Genomic DNA, 22,055 nt, shown 5'->3' on the forward strand with positions numbered 1-22,055 from the left:
TGGTTAATTATAATGCAAACATATAAAGTGAAGTAACTTAGAGCACACTCTTATTTATCAAGTTTCCAATACTCTCAGATCTTACACTGCTGTCTTCTAAGACACTAGTAGTTGCATCAGCCAAAAACTGTTAGGTTATTTAAACAGACAGAAGAGGAAAGGTGAGTAAAAAAAGGTGAGTAGAATATATTAGATGCAGATGGCAGAGAGCTCAATAGGAAAACTAAGATCTAGGTGGAATGATGCAGTTGGTAGTGAAACAGAAGACTAGCATATAAGACATTACATAACGAATGGCTCATTACATCAAATGTGAAATGTAAAAAAAACAACAAGTTCAAACTTGAATTAGCTTGTTTGTTTGTTTGTTTTTTATCAAATAACTATTCAATGCAATGTAGCATCCAGAGATGATGTGCCTCATTTGTGGAATCCTTTATATAAATTATATAACAGTCATTAAGTAACAAATAATAATAATAATAATTAATTATAGCTGCTTAGAATCAGAATTTCCCATACTCCTGGATAAATCATCATTCCGATTAAGATTATGTACCAGATTTCAAAACTCTCCTTAAACACAGGCACCTCTAAACTTGAGCTTAGTGTTTTTATAAAGGATCTATGTTCTGTGTTAACACCATGCTGTCCAGACAGGACATGTTTTTACAATGTATATCAGGTTCCATGTGAGTGTAAAGAGATCAATGAAAACCAAGACCATTTATATTTGATAAGGTGAACCGAAAAGCTCAGCACAGTGTCAACCATGAACACAGAATTCTTTACAAAGATACTAAGCTATCCACAAAAGAGAGTTTAGGCATGAACACTGCTTGGAAGTCACTTTGTTTGTCCTTGTGTGAGGAACAGTGGACACAGGAAAGAGTGAACAGCATTTCAACGAATGACATGATAAGCAAATATCATATCCTTTGTTGAAAATGTCTGTCATGCTATTGCACAGTAATTAAGCTTCCCAAGTCCCAGATATCAACACACAACAGTACACTGAAGATACTGCTGGACTAAAACAGTAACTAACAAACAGCTGATCCACTTCCTTGAAAATGATGATCATTCATCTTCAGATCAAACCAAGAATCTGTGTTTGAAGATGCAAGCAGCAAATAATAATGACATAAAAGCTTCTAGGATACACAGAAAGCTTTGCACCATGAATTTTCATGAGAGAATTGTGAACCACAAACATTTAACAACAAATAAACATCATCAACTGGCATGGACTAAGAGCCACCAAGAACCAGGACTGCCAACCAACACAAACTGATCCTGGAGAGTGATATATCATGATACATGCTTTTCTATTCTAAGGGATTTGTTTGTATACAAAGATGTCTAGAGAAGGCTTTTTATCTGAGTTTGTTGTTACGTAAACCAAAGTCTAGAGGCAGCAGGTGCAATGGTGGAAAATGCTAATTGTAACATGGATAAAGTCCACTGATGCTATAGCAAGAAATCATTAGTTCTGTATCCTAAACTGAATTATTCGAAAATTTGGGACTGGGACAACTTTATGGTACTATATCAGGGCTTATGCCCTCCAACCGAGAAGTGACTAAATCAATAGTTTCAAGAGAATAACATCAGAAAATTGCAGTGGCCAGCACCTGAACCCAACATAACATATATGAAATAAATTGTAACAGAGAAATAGCATATAGTTGTAGAAAATTTTTTCACTTGGTTACAAAGTATATTATACTTGGCAAGAAATTGTATTCTTGTTTTAATCCTTTACCAAAGAATAAGCAAACAAAGTCTGAGCATGAAGTTTCATCACAACAATAGCTACTATGTATACAGTGGCTGTTGACTTCCATCAACTGCATTAGTATACCATAACACCAAGCACACTTCTTTACAAAAGAGTATATTGCTATGCATAATGGGAAGAGTCAACACCAGTTTCAACCTCTAATGAGATCTCTCATCATCAAAATATAATACATTCTATAACTTCAGTCTCCAGAGAAGGGATTCCAATTTCTGTTCACCACTTCTCTTATCTGTGAAGTGTGAATATACATTTCATATACCCTTGATACCCTTCAAGGCCATGACTAACATATTTAGAGATCCAGAAACTCCTCGCAGTTAAAATGGCAGTGCTGCAGGCTGACTGTCAGTTAGTGCATGAGCCTGAACTTGCCAATAATGAGTCAGGAGGCTTTGTAAAAATAATCATATTAAAAATTCTGAATATTTTTACGTATTAATTATGCTTTTTAGTTTTTGTTTTCATACACGCAGTGTCTGCACTTGTGATGTGCTCGTTATGAAAATGTTATATTAGAAGTAACATGTAAGGAAGTAAAAATATTGAAGTACTTACTAAACTGATTATTTGTGTTACTTATAAGAAAGTTTGTTGTATTTTAAAATGTTGAATTTTGTGTTTGTGAAAGACTTTCTTTAGCGCTGATGGATACAGCGAGTCAGCCATTTTATTTCAGTGCGTAGTTTCTGACTTTTGTGAAGTGCGCATGCTCCCGGAGAGAACTTGATGTGTGATTGACAGCTGACAAGGAAAGCGTTGCGTATCCAAGTTACAGTTGTAAACAAGAGAGCGTTCGGAAGTTTTTTTGAACACTGGCCGAGGAATATTCAAGTTGGAAGGAACTTGATTTTTTGTGTGCGGCAGTCAAAGGAAGTTTTATAATGTATTCCGAAAAGGGAATAGTGAAAATAATAGGTTTCAAGGAGAAATAAGTAAAGAATAAAAAGGAAATCTTGAAACTGTAAGTTTTTTAAACTGGCCGAGATATATTCAAGTTGGGAGGAACTTGATTTTTTTGTGCGGCAGTCAGAAGGAAATTTCATAATGTATTCCGAACAGGGAATAGTGAAAATAATAGGTTTGAAGCAGGAATAAGTAATGAATAAAAGGGAAGTCTTGAAATTATAAGTTTTATATAAATTGGCCGGTAAATATTCAAGTTAGAAGAAACTTGATATTTGTTTTGTGTGTGGCAGTCGGAAGATATTTTATAGTGTATTCCGAAAAAGGAATAGTGGAAATATTAGGTTTCAAGGAGAAATAAGTGATGAATAAAAGGAAATCTTGAAATTGTATGTTTTTAAGGTGGAATAAGTTAAGACTGTCAATTTAGTATTGTGAATGAAAGGAGAACTTGTTGCTTACATTCTAAAGTGAATGTTTTTCTTAGAGAAAATATTGATAAGGAAGTTTTATAAGTATTAAGAATGCCTGAAAGTGAAAGTTTAGAAATATATTGATTAAGAAGATTTTTAGGTATTAAAGGTGCCTGATCTGATGAGTATTACTACTAAAAAGAAAACAGGCTATAGTCAAGAAGACTTTATGTGTGTTATATTGATATTGATGAAAAGGATCCTGATAATGAAGTACAGAGCCTTGTAACTTCTGGAAAAGAGCCTTAACAGAAAGAGAAAAAGACTATGAACATTTTTTTGTGATTGTGAAAGAAAAAGTGCTTAGTCATAAGAGTAAGTTTATATTTTTAAATAAGGCCTTGGATCCATATAATTTGTAGTTATAGTTATGTATTATTACAAGAAGTGTATATATATTGTTTTAGTTTTATTAAATGTGTTTATTTTGTACTTGGTATTGAGTCAATGATTAGTTGGATTCTGAAAGAGTGAGTTAAAGTCATTGCACCAATTGGAGTGAACTCTTTGTGCAAATATAATAACATATAGGGACACTCGGAGTCAAAATAAAAATAATTGCTAGTAAAAGAAATGTATATAATATTTCACCTCATAAGTATATAGAGAGAATAATAATATACTATATAGAGGAAGAAGAAATAATATAAATAAAAATACATATATAAATAACAGCTTCCTAATCAACCAGTGCATAATCCCGATGTCATATACTCTGCCAGGTCGGTCCTGGAGAGTGAGTCCTAGTAGTGGTATGTGGAGCACTGTTGAGGCCATGTCATTGCATGGAGATTAGTTTCTCTCTGTATGGGAAGTCATGTCCAAGAGTCTATCTTCTCTCACTGCACATTCTCACTATATCCTTCCATCTAATCAAACTTGATCAAACCTATAAAGATTCTCACAAACAGCAACAATGACACTGCAACAAAAGCGAATCTCTCTCATAAACTAATCCCATCAAAAAAGTCACATCATAACCAGCCACAGCATACAAATCATATCAGAATCTCTTAATTAAGTGACAGTGAGTTTCTACTAAAACTCACTGTCCCATCCACTTTACTAACATCTGTGGCATTAACATAAATGGCATCCACCATCACTTGCAGTCTTCCAGACCAGAACATCTTATTTCTGATGGAAACCCATATTGTAGATACATCTACTACAGTCCCCTTTTAGCATCCAAACTACACACTTCAAGATTCTTTTCACCACAAGGGTGGTGGTACCTTTGCCTTTGTGAAATCTGACATAGCCTGACTCATTTAGAATCACATACTTTTAATGTTTTCTGGCTCAGAGTTTCCTTGCCCCATTTAGCAACTTTTATCTGTTGCATTTACTAGTCTCCAAACACTAATAACAACTCAGATCAGTTCATATTCCTTTCTATGCAACTTGACCACCTGCAATCCAGTTATCTAGTGAGGTAATCTTCCTGGGAGACTTCAATGTCCACAATTACAACTGGCTTCCCTACACCACTGACCAAGCAGGATGAGAAGCAGACGTTTCTGCTATAAGTAATGACTTAATACAAATTGTACATCTACTTCAATCCTTGATAACCTTCTTCACTCTCCAAATATCTGGATCTCTCTTTTTGACTGTTCTCCTTCCAGATACACCATAGAGGTGACATCGTCTTGGCAACTCAGAACACAATCTCATACAATTTCCTCACTCACAGAATACCCTCCTCCAACCACTCCTGATCTGAATCCTCTGGCACGACGAAGAAGCCAACTGGGATGACCTCTAGAATTTCTACTCTCTCTCTCTCTTTCCTTGGTCTGACTATTGCTTCCACTCACCTGACTCTAACACCTGCGGTGAACAAGTCACAGAAATTATTCTCACTGATATGAAGGCCTTCATCCCCCATGCAACCCATAATCCAAATCCATTTTCCAAGCCCTGATTCAACTGAACATGTGTCAAAGAAGCCAAAGGAAAAAAATTCAGCTTACCACATGTTGCTTGCATCGAGAACTCCAGCTTCATACTCTGCCTACACCAAAGCATGCAACATACACAAATCAGTCATCAGTAGATCTAAATCTAATTTCATAAAGGCCATCAGCAGAAAACTCGCCTCCTATCCAAATGGAAGCCATGCCTTCTAGTCACTTGCTAAGGTTGTTGGACACAACTTCTGCTCTCCTACTCTTGTACCTCTGTCTCATTCTGATAGCACCACTGTTACTTCACCCAATGATAAAGCTGGCCTTCTGGCATCAAACTCCTGCATAGATGACTAAGAGAAATCACCTACTACCATACTGGAATCTAAGCACTGTAGGTCTCCCATAGTTTTTCGACAAAAAGTCATCAAAAAAATACTAAATAACTTGGATATTAAAAAGTCTTCTGGTCCTGGTAGCATCTCCCCAATTGTTCTCAAACACTGTGCTCCAAAGCTAACACTCATCCTGCATCATCTCTATAATTTATTATACATATCTGATACCTATCACAATGCATGGAAGCAATCTCATATCTATACTATTCCAAAAAAGGAGTAATATAGATATGATAGAAGTTTACTCAAACTAATGACCAATGGCCATCATCTCGGTCCTCTCCAAAATAATGGAAAAAGTCATCAGTAGCCAACTCCTTCACTACTTAGCGGTCCACAAATTAATCAGTAACCACCAGTACGGATTCCACCATTCAAGATCCACAGATGACCTTGTAGCTTACATCACCCACCACTCCACACGTACCATGGAAAGGTTCAGAGAAACTTGTGTTGTTGTCCTCGACATTTCCAAAGTTTCAACCATGTGTGACATTGAAGCCTACTAAACAAATTGCCATCCTTCGATCTCCCTCCCACTGTCTGTAACTGGATAGCCAGCTTTCTCTTTGGTTATTCTCTGCAAGTCATGGTAGATGACTTACTCTTTTCAAGCTTTCTTTCTCCTGTACATGACCTCCCCACTCATCCTGCTCATTTGACAAACAATGCATTACCCTGACACCCCAGACTACAAGATCATCCACAATTAGTGCCTTAAACATTGATCTACATATTATTCTCAAATGGGGAAAGGACAACCTTCTTTTCTTCAATGCCACCAAAACACAGCCTTGTCTTTTCATGCACAAAAGAGGAACCAGCTCACCTACCGTTACCCTCAGTAATACACAAATCACCAGACAAGATCAGTCTGTTTTCTTGGACTAACATTTATCTCCATCTTTCCTGGCATAAAAATGCCGAGGAGGAGGCTCCTCCTCCTTGACATTCTCTTTCATTCAAGAGCTATTTTACACCCAATGAACTCTTCGCTACATACAAATTCCAAATCCATCCATGTTTAGAATACTGCTCACATGTTTGGGGTGGTGCACCTAAAATTTCCCTTAAAATCTTTGATGCCACCCAGAGGCATGCAACTAGGCTCATTGATGATCCCTCTCTTACAAACTCACTTCAACCTCTATCTCACAGGCATGTGTTTCAGCACAGTGTCTTTACTACTTCTATGGGTCACTGCTGCAGTAAATTTGCAACCATCATTCCTCTACTTTCTGTTGCACTTGTTAATACAAGAACTGCATCTGCCTGGACCCCCCCTGTAATGCACAACTGCAAACACACCAAACCTGCTTCTATTCATCTCCTTTTATTCTGTCCACATCTGTCCTCTGGAACAGCCTTCCTCAAGGAACAGCCTTCTTCATGCCTATAGGTCCCTCAACCTCTTGAGAATGAAATCAATGTATAAAAATAAAATAAAATAAAATAAAAAAATAATAATAAAAAGGTAAAATGACTTTCTACAACTATCTCTGATTTAAAGTGTTTTTAATAATATAGTGTCCGTGTAGTTAGCCTAGTAGCTTTGCGCTTCGCAACCATATGCCTGGGGAAGGAGTGTCCTGGGTTTGATTCCCGTCAGCGACGTGAATAGATTAACACGTTCGCTGCCAACTACGAGTATACTCGTAGTGGGTAAACCTGCTTCACAAGCCAGCTACGAGTATACTCGTATGACGCTTACCGCCGGGAACGAGATTATTGTAGTGACATTGAAGAAGTGAAAATCCTTGGCGTGTGGGGCTAGCATCGAAACTGTGTATTCTCATAGACCGTATAGGCTCTGTACAAGCCAACTACGAGTATACTCGTAGGACGTTTACCTCCGGTAACGAGATTATCGTACTGACCTTGAAGAAGTAAAATTGCTTGGCGTAGGGGAACAGACCATGCCAAAGTAGCGTGGCAGCGAACGTGTTAAGGATCTTCCTCAGCCATAGCCAAGTTAGCCAGTCTTGGGCATGGACAGCAGGGTTCCCCCCCACACACACACAGTTTATCTGAGGTTTTTCATCCTGCAAGCAGGCAAACCAGCCCCGTGAACACATTGACCTACAGCCATAAATACTTAACCCCCCCAATGAGGGGGGGGGACTCAACTCGCCCCAATAGGGACAGGGGAGAAAAGGGAGGAAACTCCATATGAATAAATAAATAAAATAATATAATATAGTAATGTGTAATTTTACTCCTTGTCTATGGGAAAATATATGACCATTGCATTTATTCAACATGAGGATCCTGGGGCCTTAAATTCCACTGATTAGACTTCAATAAAAGTTGAAACCAGTCTAGACAGTGACATTTCCCATAATGCATAGCAACATACACATCTGAAAGGAAGTGTGCTTTGTATTATGAGATATTGAGCCAATTGATGTGATGTCAATAGCCTTTATATACAAGTCAGTTAGTCATGAGGATACTTCATGAGCACTCTTTATTATTTCTCAACACCTCCAAGGAGTCCGATAGACTCATCGAGGGAGAACACCTATTCAACAACAACGTCTCCAGTGAACCTCTACTACCTCATCTACATCAACCCCTACTCTAACTACATCTACCACTACATCAATAGCATCTACTGCCCACAACCTCCACCATTAGTACTTTTTGTCTGTAAATTGCATGTGTTCTGAAGGGCCGATTTGTCTGTATGTAAGATGAAAAACCAGAGTTTCCGGGAGAAAAAACCCTGCCACCTCCGTATGAGATTGACTAACTCACCTTCCAATTGCGCTACACGGGTGCTTACTCAAGCAAATAAAGCACTTTGCTTTTTTCTGGGTGGGGGGGGGGGGGAATATTTAAACAAGAATATAATTTCTTGTCACGTATAGTATACAGAGAAACAGGATATGGGTAGATAGTCCTCTGTACTGCAATGTTTGGTAGAAGAGCGCCCACATCATTATAATTAAATAAATCTAGAAGTATTTAGATTTCAACATAATTTTGTTAATGTACCTGTTGAGTAATAAGTTGAAGGTGATCATTCATCATGGTATTAAATGTTTCCCACTGGTCCTGTATGGTGTTCATTTCTACTACAGCTTGCCGTTGCCATTTTCCAAGGAACTCATTCTTTGTTTCAGCATCTTTAAATATCTGTTCATACTGGATATTAAAAGAAATATTTTTTAATCATAAATCTTTGAAAGGCAAAATTATAATAAATGTATTAATTACATTATTAATAAATGTATGCTTTATTTCATTATAAACTGTAATAAAAAAATAATTATTTTATAATGAGTAATGAGTAAATGTTAGAAAGACAAAAACAATAACCACAATAATTATTATCATGGAAATTTATTTAAGCAGTTCCTAGAACCTGGATGTGCGATGATGTAAATACATGATATTAAATTTATATCTCATAAATATCTGAAAACATAAACAAGACTAAAGTTATTGGGCAATAACTTCACTTCAGCAGTACTATTATTTATAAATGAAGTAAATATTATTCTGAGTGTGAAATAATTAGTATTATTAAATATTATAAATAATACATCAATAAAATAAATAATGTTATAGTATAAACATAATACTGAGGCCTGTAAGAGTCAAAGCTAGAAATCTGGGAAATCTCCACATATTCTTTTAATTCTTTTAAGGACTGGGACCTCTAACACAATATCCAATCCTCACCTTCTCATGGATGCACCCCATTAATAGGTATTTGGTTGGATACTGAACAAAGAAGAATGAACTGGAAGTTAAACAAAGGTGAATAATGAAAAGTCAGCTACCAAAACAAACTCTGAATCAACATCAGCAGAATTTTAGACAGATACCATACATACCATCAAAATAAGAATATCAACAGGACACAAATGTATACAGAAGATTTGAAACAGGAAGAAGAAGAAGGAGAAATTTTTCGAGTCATTACAAAATGAGGCTGATTTAAAGAAATAGGAAAAGCTGGTCTTTGTTAGAGATCTAAATAGTCGAGTAGGAAATAAATACTAGACATATAGATGTGTTTTTGGAAAATCTGGAGAAAAGAGCATAGCTAAAAAAATGGTAAGTACCTGCTGGATTTCTGTTCATGATATGCACTAGTTATTCCTAACACCACGTTCCAACATAAATCTGTGCATAAATTCACACGAAGAAAAGACACAAGAAATAAAAGTCACATTGGCTATGCTAATATTTGTCTCTTCATAAAGGCTTTGGCTTCCAATAATTTTTTTTTTATAAATTTCTTCTGTTCCAATATTTGCATTAAAATCATCTAATAAAATTATTAAATCCTGATGGGGAAATTTTTCAAGGATTAATTCCAGTTTTTCGTAGAATTAATCTTTTAATGACTCTTCTGCAGCTTCTGTAGGTGCATGTGCATTAATAAAGGTTATCTTGAACCATTTTGCTTGTACTCTTAGCTTGCTTATTCACAACTCCGCATGCAGAGTTGTGAATAAGCTGCTTCTCCCTTATTCACACCCTCCTTATACAGCCTCCAGGGATGATCTTTGTGCTCCACTGATCTCCCATTTTATGAAAAACCTCTTCAACATTGATCCTATAACAACCCCTTACCAACTTGTACGTCTCTATCATATCGAAAAAACACCAACTAGATTTTTTTTTAGATATGTTAATTCTTTGTTAACTACATGGTAGTTTACAATTTTCTGTTTTTTTAGAAAAGAAACTCATACAGATCGTTATGCTAATTTTCATGATCATCATCCTAGTCAAAAAATTGGAATCATTAAAACCTTGTTACATTGTTCTCATAATATTTGTGCCGCTGAAGACCTTCTACAATGAGAAATTGAATTATATCTAATCTGCTTTTACACAAAATGCTTTAATGAATCTTTTATTAAGAAAGCTTTTAACATCCTTAGACAACCAGTCTGTAGATCTCCTGAAGATATTACTCAGATTCTACTCCCCTATATTAAAGAGATTTCTGAATGTATGGCTCAAGTTCTAAAATCTCTTAATATTGTAGTATCCTTTTGTCCTATCAGGAAGATTTTTAATTTCCTTTCTTCACCTAAAGACAAGCATTCTCCACTCAAACTTCCAAGTGTCTACCAGATCCCATGCTCCAGTGGTTAGTGGTTTGTCTCACTTTGGACAGTCCAGCAGATCTACAACAATTCGTTGAATAAGATCTACAACAAATCTTACATCCATTACCATGAACTGGAACAGTCTGGCCTAGCAGAACACGCTACCTCAATTGAACATAGTTTTTTTTGGAAGAAAACCAAGCTTTTACATAGAAGTAGATTTCTTATAGCACACTTATATAAAGACAGTTGTAAGACCTTTCTACAGTGACCTAACTTAAACAGATGTGATGGCCATTGGTAATTCTCTTTATGGGAAATATTATTACATCATTTTAATGCAAAGTTTTGATTATATTATTATTTTTTAATGGGAATTTTACTCATTATTTGTTGTCCTATTAACGCTAGTGGCATTTTTTGAAAATGATTCTTTAATTATAATTTTATACTTCCATTTTCAATGTCTATGATAAATAGGTGAATATTTTACAGCTAATAAATTTATTTCACATAAGTTTAAGTTTCCATGTTTAATTTTCTTAATTACATTTAGGGGGGGGGGAATAAATCTAGGGTACTTAGTTGTTCAAGAATTCCAGAGCTACAAATGTGACAACCCCAAAAGTGATGCACAATCATTAGTCCATGAGTTCAAAGAGAAAAAATAACACTGATGGCATATGCCAAGTTTGACACATATCATGAATACATTGTCTTATCTAAAATAGTGAATGTAACAGTAAAATTGCTCTACACAAACTAGAATTACTCATATCAAGTTTCTGGATTCGGTGGGAGCAGACAAATATCATATGATCTGATGAGATGTAATCCAACCCCCCCCCCTCCCAATATACACACTTTCTAGAAGTGGACATGGACAAATACACATGTATTGATAACCCACGATAAGTTTTATAATCCTGACTGCCAGATTCAACAATGTAGGATTTTGAATTTGTTCTATCAGAAAACAAGAATGATATGCAGGATTCTATTTATAGTCCTAAATGATCATCTGACATTTCAGTCTAGATCACGAGTCAACCTTTTCTGAGTGATGAGCTAAAAAGTCCAAAAACCTCAACTCATGCTGGAAGTGGGTTAAAGAAATGGAATAGAGTGGGAAAGTGTTTTATTAAAAAAAAAAAAAAAAAAAAAAAAAAAAATACATTTTAAAATATTATTTATTAATAATTAGCATAACAAACATCCAATTAGGTAGAAATTAATGTGAATTTCGCTGCTGAACATCTTGAGCAAGTCTGTCAACAGCAAGTGAGTATGCTGTAATTTTCATCTTTAAACATGCTGTGAGAGTGACACTTTCACACACACACACACACACACACACACACACACACACACACACACACACACACACACACATGGTTTCTTGATTTATTTTTAATAGAGTTCATATTCAAAAATACTTGCTTGCAGAAATGCATTGAACCAAAAACTAAGAGAAGTCCAAATACAAATAATTTCATTTTACTTATGTGTCTGGTAATCTGCTCTATGCATCAAATATTATTTGGTTACATTGAACACACAGTTATTATTTTGTTCCCCTTTTAATTACATTATATTCACCACCACGACTACAATGATTAACCTTCAACACCTTGCAGTAAGTATGCACAGGATCAGGGCAGGCACTAAGCTGGATGTTGCCTGCCTGCAAAGCCGAAATGGGCACCCCCAAACAAATGGCAATTTATTTATTTATTTTTATTTTTGTCATAATCATGTGGAAAGCATTTATAAGAAAGAAATTAAATTACACATTTGCTCTTGAAAACATTTTATTAATTAAAATTTAAATTTCCTAGTTTTGATATTAACAAAATTATCTATAATATTCTAGATAATTTTGCATAATGTCTAAGTTTTCACATATATCATTTTCAATAGACAGTCGATAGCACTTTTGTTTTTAAAATTTTTATTTAATTCTTTCCATTTTAAGAAGTATTTCATATGAACTTGTTTCATGTCTATGTAAAGTTTTAGATAAATTTCCCCAATCATTGTACCCTTCTACGAGACTGCTAGATTCAATAGATGAAAAAAGCTTACAACAAAAGCAGAAAACAGAATCTAAAGATTCAGAATAAATTATCCATATTATCGAAATGGTCTCTCCATTTTCCATTCTTCTGCTATAATACACATCACTAAATTTACGTCATTGATATCTCATGGATATTGTATATTTTTCTTTTGAGTAGGTCCCATTTGAGTTAAAACTACTCATAATTTATCATTAATTTTTGGCCATTTGCCTATATCTTCTAAATTTTCAGAAATTAACGACTTGTCTCTCTTGTCAGTTACTTGTTCCAAGTGTTTCTCATTTAATTCCTGCGCTTGACTTTCTTCTTCACCAATTACATCATTATAAGAGATTGTTGATGACCCAAGTTCATCAACATCGATTTCTGGTTTGTTTTGCTGGTCTGTATCATCAAAAGAATTTTTAATTTTTTTAAGAAAAGTATTAAGAGCTCCAGCTTCTTTTGCAGCTTTTCGTTTTCAATTTTTTGCACCGGATAACTTTTAAGAAATTTAAGAAATTAGATTTGAAATTTTTATAGTAATAAATAATATAATAATTTTTTGGGTTACAAAATAACTTTTGAAAAATAATAATAATAACGGTCAGCTTTATATTTGTAGTTATTAGAAGAAAAATAAAAATAAAACCTTTATAAAAACTCCATAATTACAACAGGTAATCGATGATATAATTAATAATAATACTTACCAAGAGGAACTGTTTACAAGTACAAATATGCAGATTTTAAATGCCAAATGTAAGAACACTCCGAATAATTCATCTTTATTTCACCACTGTCTTACGAATACTGTTCGATTAACGAGAGTAAATGAACCATACTCTGAGCCACGGGGATAAAACCGACCATTATAGTTGTCAATCTTAAAATCCTATTCTGCTGACAAGGGCCGAATAAGACTTCCAGCACCCTCCAGCGGCGAAATCAGCATGGTAGTAAATGATATCTACTACTTATCAACAGTAACCAGAGCAAATGTAACTGAATTTTATTTCGTTTCAAAATAGAAACCATCCCAGTGAAACGAGCCATCATAGTTGTCAATCTTAAAATCCTATATCACATTACACCTGGTTAGACTCGTTAGAATTACTTACATTGGCGACAAGACGATTTCACAGAGTTCTGCACGATCTGCACCGGTTGAACCGGGCCAAATGACTACTAGCACTTCAGCGGAATGAGACTCTAAGGTCCCGTAGAAAATACATTACGGGATAGGGTGATTGCACAGGGCTGCTCTGAGCTGTACGAAGCAGTGCGCTTGCTGCCTAAGGAGCGTTCATGACAATCTTAGTGGAAGAAAATCTGATCCATTTTTATGCACAATATGTAAATTTGCAGCAATTATATTGACTTACCTAATTATTATTCCTTAATTCATTTACAAAAATTTAAAGAAAGAATGAAACTTCATACTAACACTTCAAAATGGCACCCACCTTGTAGTGGCACTCGCCAGCATTGCAAGCTCTGCACAGGATAACTAAACTGAGAAGGGTTTGCAGCATGAATTTGTCATACATGTAGGTAAAAAGTTAAAGAAGCCACAGTGAGATGTTCAAAGAGCTACAGGTCACAAGCTGCACATTGCTGACCCCTAGTCTGGATGATATGCAATCACTAGTTGTTTGCTGAAGTAACAAAAAATCACCAGCATATTAGGATCTTCCCATTTACTATATTTGAGTCAAAGGACTTTTGTAGAAATTCCTGAACAAACATCAAACGATGACGCATTCCCAGCAAGCAGTTCTACTGCCATCTTAATTTCATTTACATCACTTTCAATAATATCACTCTGGCTGCAAGTAGGGAATTTAACATCCTACAAAGTGATGTTATCACATAATGGAAATACATCGGTATTTCCATCATGTGATATTTTATTGATGTATTAACTTGAAACATCATAATAAGACAAAACAAACAAATGAATTTAAAATTAATGAAATGCCTTTTGACATTAATTTTCTCCTTTACAATATGAGCTGTTGTATTATTAAAAGTAAGCCTCGACCACAGATGGCAATACTATTGGCAAGATTTTTTTTTCTAAGTTGGTGCGTCTCATAAGCATCCATGTGAAATTTCAAGTCATTCTATCAAGTAGTTTGCTTTATACAGCTGTCTGAAAAAAAGTGTTGTCTGTATCCCTTGAAATAGTTTCGTGCGGTTATAAAATTCTTTGTAAAAGAAGGTTTAATGCCAAAATAAATTCATTTGAAGTTCATGAAAGTTTATGGGCACTCTTCTCCTTCTTTTTCAACAATTAAGAAATGAGATGCCAAGTTTAACCATAGCTGTACCAGCCTTGAAGATGATCCATGAGAAGGATGTCCAAAAAGTGTAACAACACCAGAAATCATTGATCAAGTGCCCAATATGGTATTGGATCACTGGCGAGTCAAAGTGTGTGAACTTGCTGAGACTATAGGCATTTCAAAAGAACGTGTAAGATATATTTTGCATGAAGAATTGCAAAAGAAATAGGTTTGTGCAAGATGGGTGCTGCGCTTGCTCACAGCAGATCAAAAACGCACTCGCATGAAAATCTCTGAACAGTGCTTGGAGCATTTTAACAAGAATAAAACTGATTTCGTGTGTTGATTTATTACTATGGATGAGATTTGGATTCAACATTACACACCAGAATCCAAACAGCAGTCAAAACAGTGGACAGAAGCTGATTATCCGATTGTTCAGCACCAAAGAGGACAAAGTCAGTTCCATCAGCAGGAAAGGTCATGTAAAATCTCTCATGATAATTTTTTTTTTAAATTTCCACGATCGATTTTACAGAGGTTTCCAAACACACAGAAATTACAAATAATAATGTATTAAAATGAATGTTATACCGCTACTGTTAAATTGCATAAAGTAATGTATAGTGAAGTATATGTAAAACAGAAAGTAAGGGATTAACCCGGATTAGCGATAACTAGGTAAGAATGAAAGTTTGCAAGGTCATATAGAAATATGACCTCAAGAATGGAGGGAGCAGAAATGACGTACTTGTGGGTAATCCTAGAAATTACTTCAGAAGAACAAAGGATCACCTAAGATATAAAAGGACTCGAGGCTCTTGGTTTTTGTCGACTCCAGATTTGGTTCCATGTATATGAACAAGGTGCTGGGGGGGGGGGTAGAGGAGAGGCCGTTATTTCAATGTATTTCCTGTAGATCTGTGTTTCTCAAAGTGGTATGCATACCCCCCCCCCTCAGGGATATGCGAAAGGTCTTCAGGGAGTACGTGGTAATTTTTGGCAATGCATCATTAACACATGGAATCATTATATTTCTCAACAAATAGTGCAATTAAAAACAACGTGATAAAACGGCACTAACTAATGAATCACATCTCCCCTCCAATAGAAACTGCTGTATAGACTCAAGCAAAACCATATGTTGCTGGTGTAACATATCGTTTTGCTTGACACCACCCCATCATGAACGTGTTAAAACTAAGAAATATATAGTGAATGTGTTTCAGATATTATGGAATTCAATTTAAGAGAATTAGCATTTCAACTCAACTGGTTGAGTTGAAATGCTTTGGTTCGAGAGAGCTTTTGTTAATACCACACCAATCATATGCACTTCTTCACAGCTGCTTTACGTATCTCAAGTGTTGTAAATTACTGGTAATTTTTGCTTGAAATAATGGGAAAGAAGATGAAGCTATTTGGGTAGATGACTTTGACAATCCACAGAAGGATACTGTTCTCAATGCCTAAAGTAGAGATAGTGAGTAGGAGCTTCTTGGTAAGTCACACCATTTGCAAATTTTTTTCTGAAAAACTTTAGTTTCCGAAACTCCACGCAGATTTTTTAGCTTTAATTTTGAGAAAAAAGTGTGAGTTATATTCAAGTAAATACAGTAATTTTTTTTAGCTTTCAAATTCTGAAGTATGGATCATTGGTTAAAGATTGGATATATAAAACGCACAAAAGAGAGCAATATAGCAAATACAAGTGGCTGTAAGCAACAAGAAAAAGTTGATATTGCATCTGAATCAAATGAAATTGATAAGGGTGTGTCATTCTGAGATCTCTAGAGAACCAACTAGGAAGAAGATGAAACATCTTTGTAAGTATGATATAAATTACTTGAAATGTGGATTTTCATGGACGGGCAATGAAGAGGAACCTATTTCAAATTTTGTTCTATTAAGAATAAACCATATTTTTTGTTTACATGAACATATAAATTCAAATAAAACAGACATTGACAATGAAATATACTTTATTTATTTATTATTTGATAAGGGGGGGGGGGGGGTACTTGGTAATAATGAAAATTTAAGAAGAGGATACGCAGATATCTGAAGTTTGAGAAACACTGCTGTAGATGAAAGGACGTGCTGCAAGAGTGTGGTTATCTGTTAAAAACTGCAGCGACTTCGGCCATTCCATCTACTTTCCCAACAGAAAATTATTCTAAGCTTTCCCGGAAAACTTCTATAGCAGAACCACCAGGATCGTCCAGGAAACAGCCAGTACCAGTGCTTAAAGTGCATGTGTAAAAGAAATAAAATGTGCGATTGATAAAAGAATATAAAGTTGATGATTGAATATTGATAAGAGAAGACAAGAAAAATATAATAATAGCAGCAACCAACATATATTTAACAATGATGCAATCGACGTCATGTTAGTCATGGCATGGGTGTTTTGGGAAGTTAAGGCATTTTGTTTAATAATTATCTTGAAAAGGGAAAAACAATAACCGGGGAATATTATTCCAATCTTGTAACCAGACTAGAAGAAAAAATTATTGAGAAAAGACCCGGTATGCAGAAGAAAAAAAATCATCTTTCATCAAGACAATGCACCTGCCCACAAAGGTGTTTTGACTATAGAAAAATTAAGGGATCTGCACTATGAATTGTTGGAATATCCACCCTTTTCTCCAGATATTTCTCCCTCTGACTTCTATCTCTTCCCAAAACTAAAACTCTTCCTCACTGGTCAGCATTTTTCTTCGAATTAAGAAGTGATTGCAGCTGTAGAGGGGTATTTTGCAGATCTTACTGAGAACCACTATAGGGACAGGATAATGGCTCTGGAGCATCGCTGGAATAAATGTATTAGTCTTAAAGAAGATTATGTTGAAAAATAAAAATAATTTTGAAATTATAAATCTGGTTTTTTTTTCATTAATAGGCCGAGAACTTTTCAGACCACCCTTGTAAATATCAAACTTTATTTTACTTGATATTGCATTATTTTAAAGACACAAACTCTACCTAGAAATTCATATGCTTTCGATTAATGGTTTCACTAACTTAAATATTCTCATGATGCAAGTTGTTTTCTCTTTTAACTCTCAATCATTTTCAAAAACTGTAAAGTTTTTCGAAAGTACTATTCTTAAGGCCATACCTTTAATGAAAGACTCAGTAATATAACCAAATTACTGAAAGATAAACCACCAAACTAATCCCTACTATTGCTAATAAGGTGACTAACAACATGAAATATGCATAGATCTATGCATTAATTAATAATAAAAGTTAACAGCAATACATAGTAATTACTGTTCACTTAACCACTATACATACCTCTTTTTTCCTATTCTTAAAATCTTCAAATTTTGCATTAGCTTCAGAAATTCCTTCTACTGTCTGGGGTAGCTGGGCAAGGGAAGACATACCATCAGACAGGAAAGACTGAATGGAGGATACATCTTTTTGAATTGAACGTTGCAAACATCGAACCATTGTAACATCAAGTTCAGACAATAAATAATCAATAAAGGCTTTGATAGGAGCATAGTTAACTGTGATACAGTTCAATTTTTCTTCATCCCTATAAATACAAATAAAATAAACAATATTTTTGATACTTAAAGTAAATAGCATAATTTCACAAAAATAAGTGGAAGCACTTTTTTTGCAATGAGTCAGATTAGAGCTAAAAATAAAATATTAAATTTATAGTAAAATTAGCTTCAGAGGTTTTTGCTACTTTGGATTTAAAAATAAATACAAACTGCTTCAAATTTCAAGTACTATTAATTCAGTAACATGCATTAAATATTTTAAAACTTTATGGAGGAGGAGGGGGGGGGGAAGGTTATAATCAATCTAAAACCTTTCAGATGTTAACTAGGCAGTTAAAGCACATATCTGCCATAACTGAAAGCAAAATAACTCAAAAATGCTGCATATTGTAAGATAGTTGATCCAGGTAAAGAATTCATGGTTACTGCAATCAGTTTAAAACATAATTAAGTAGCTTGTGTAAAAAAAAAAAAAAAAAAGCTGCAATGGTAAAAATGATTTAGTAATGTAATATTCATTAAATATTCTTTGGATCATTAACATTAAGTTAAGATCTGATAAATCACAATTCATACATAAATCATTATGGAAAACAAACTGTTCTCATAAAACTGGTTCTAGAGGGATATCAAACTGCAGTCCTACCTGAACATATGTGAAAATTATTGAGAATTTATTATTATTATAACAAATTATTGAGAGAAAACTTAATTTCCATTGTATCACAGAATATGTTTAAAATAAGATTGAGCACCTTTGTACATGCTTTCAAATGGTCACAACAAAAATTGCTGTATAGTAGTTCCATGGTTTTTATGCAATTATTGGGAATTTCAGAAGTAACATTTTGTTTGCCACCAGGAATAAATGGTCTTTATAATGAGTGCTTCAAACTCTTTGTGGATACTTTCATTCATGTGGATACCAGCCTCTGATCATTTTGACTTTTTTGACTGACTGAAACTGAGAAATAGATAACAAGTTAATTTAATGGAGCACACAACATGTTTCATCAAAAACGACTTCTTCAGGTGTGGTAACAGTTAAAGCAAATTAAAAAACATAAATCTCATACGCTCACATTTGCACAACAATAGAACTACAGAACGGACTATAATGACAATTCAAACTTAATTTCAGTTCACAAGTCTGTTATTATATTAGCACAGTGTTTTCATGGTTTTTTATATTTTTTAATTTGCTTTAAATGTTACCACACCCGAAGAAGTCATTTTTGACGAAACATGTTGTGTGCTCCATTAAATTAACTTATCTATTTCTCGGTGTCAGTCAGTCAAAAAAAGATGAACATATCCAATCACCGAGTCAATGTAACTACTGATTTTACACACGCGCGCGCACGCACGGCAAACCTTACAAATTCATTACAGACATTACTATATTCCGGGTGTACATTACCCCCCCCTCCAAGCACATGCAAATATAGATACATATTTTATATGAATTATAACTCTGAAAGGAGGTAATACTATCATAAATTTTATAGTTGTGTGTAGGCTAAGTGTATGCAGACAAATATACACTGCTTGGAAAGAAGTCAACGGACAAGGTGCATTGTGCCACGTAACTAGTCACGTGTTTGTAGCTGGTATAAATCAGAGGAATATGATGCTCCCAAGTCAGTGCAACTGTGTTAAGGTGAAATGGCTGCGAGATGGGAACTGACAGAGTTTGAAGGAGGTGTTGTGATAGTATGCCATGTTACAAGACTACCTGTTTGAAAATTGTTGACAAGCTGGGCCATCCATGGTCAACAATCAGTGATACCATAATGAAATGGAAGTGCAGGGAGTCAACTGCAAGTGCTACCTGCAGTGGATGATCCAGGCACTCACCGAATGTGAAGGTATCTGAACAATGCAAATTCCTACTTTGTGGCTTTCTACGGAACTGACTATCATCTTTTTCAGCAAGATAAGGCACCATGTTATTAGGTTGCTGCTGTAACTGCATGGTTTGTGGACATGAACGTCACTACACTTGATTGGCCTCCACAGAGCTCTGATCTCAACCTTATTGAATATCTGTTGGATGAAATGAAGTTGGGTGAGGTCAAGGGACATCTGTTCCACAATAGTCCAGGACCTCATTACATGCCTACAGGAAGTAGACCCAATCAACAATGAATAATTTAACTTCAACTTACTCTATATATTTATGCTTAATACACATGATCTTTATGCCAATCTTTAACTGCCTGATATGATTACACGACTAATCTAAAGCAACTACGATGTCCTCAATGCATTCCCCCCCCTCCACACACACACACTCCATTTTGTGAGGAGAGAAATGATGGAGGAATACAGCCCCTTATGTGTCATTAACAGGAGTGGTTATTATTTATAAAGGTAATAATGATCTCTAAAAAGGGAGTTCCATAACATAGCAATAGATATCTCAAAGTAAAATTTCCTTATAAAATCCTCTAGAATAATTCACACATAACAACTATTATACTATTTGGTAAAGATAATTATTCAAAGTAATTAAAAACTGATTTAAAAAAATAAAATACAACATACAGTGGAATTTTATTGAATGCCTGGCTTTTGGCTTTGATCACCTTGAAATTTCTTTTCCAGTCATCAGGAGTCAAGCAATTAATTTCAATAAATTCTTCAAGGTTAACAGATGCTAGAGCTACCCAATCCTGTTAATAATGAATTTAAAAAAATTAAAATTCAATTGTAACTCCTAAAATACCTTTCTTGCTCTAATCTAAAACTGAAATAGTTTTAAAAATAACTTGTCATTTCCTTACAATTATATTAATTCTGATGTCAAATCACTTTTGAAAAATACTACAGAATGATTTTTTGCATGGTTTGGTAACATATTATAATAGTTTATAATACTATACATAATAATAATAATATTATTATTATTATTGTATGACATTTGCAGGTAGTCCAAAGACTCATTGAGGTAGGGCACCTACTCTACAACTCTCTCTGTCTCCAGCATACATAAAGCACGAAAAATGACAACATGAAAAAAGCACAAATGAAAACAATAATAGGAAACATAACAAATTAATAGAAGTGTATGAAATTACAAAAACCCACCAACCACAACAAACTACAACTACACCAACACCACCTACCACTAATCACCAGTAGTATTTTCACAGACAATCACAAACATCCATACCCACAAGGGATTTGAACCCACAGCCATTTGGCTGGAGAGCAGATATGCTAACTAAACTTGGCCAAACAGGCTAGCATATTATAATATATTATATTATACTGTAATATTATTATATAATATTATACATATTAATATATAAGATTATGCAAATTGTTTGCACAAGAAATTAGTACTAATATGCATTTCTGTTTATTACACTAAGGACATTAAAATATTTTCCTACATATATCCATCAAAATGAAACCATGTTCCTAGAGAGCATATGTAGGATGTCACATGATACTCAAATTACGTCGGGTGTTGGAGCACAAATGATCAAATTTATTTATTCCACACCTATAAAAGATTAAAAGAATTCACCACATGATATCAGTAATTTGATAGAAAATTATATAACCAAGATCAATTTGTAAAATTTTCATTTTTATCATGGAAATCATTTGTACTACAG

General features: G+C 34.6%; 1 protein-coding gene across 1 annotated transcript in view; it reads right to left on the reverse strand.

The window, feature by feature from the left end:
* The window catches only part of btv (dynein cytoplasmic heavy chain beethoven), a 1,245,321-nt gene that overhangs the window by 959,835 nt on the left and 263,431 nt on the right, over positions 1 to 22,055 (reverse strand). Inside the window, exons 15-17 of the mRNA XM_090394552.1 lie at positions 20,977 to 21,104; positions 18,209 to 18,455; positions 8,486 to 8,635 (exon numbers count right to left, since the gene is read on the reverse strand). Of these exons, the coding sequence (XP_090250678.1) occupies positions 8,486 to 8,635; positions 18,209 to 18,455; positions 20,977 to 21,104 (525 nt within the window). The remainder of the gene's footprint in view (positions 1 to 8,485; positions 8,636 to 18,208; positions 18,456 to 20,976; positions 21,105 to 22,055) is intronic.

Source organism: Typopeltis vanoorti, chromosome 6, assembly GCF_054136105.1.
Source record: "Typopeltis vanoorti isolate ZY-2024b chromosome 6, IOZ_Tvanoo_1.0, whole genome shotgun sequence".
Taxonomy (NCBI): Eukaryota; Metazoa; Arthropoda; class Arachnida; order Uropygi; family Thelyphonidae; genus Typopeltis; species Typopeltis vanoorti.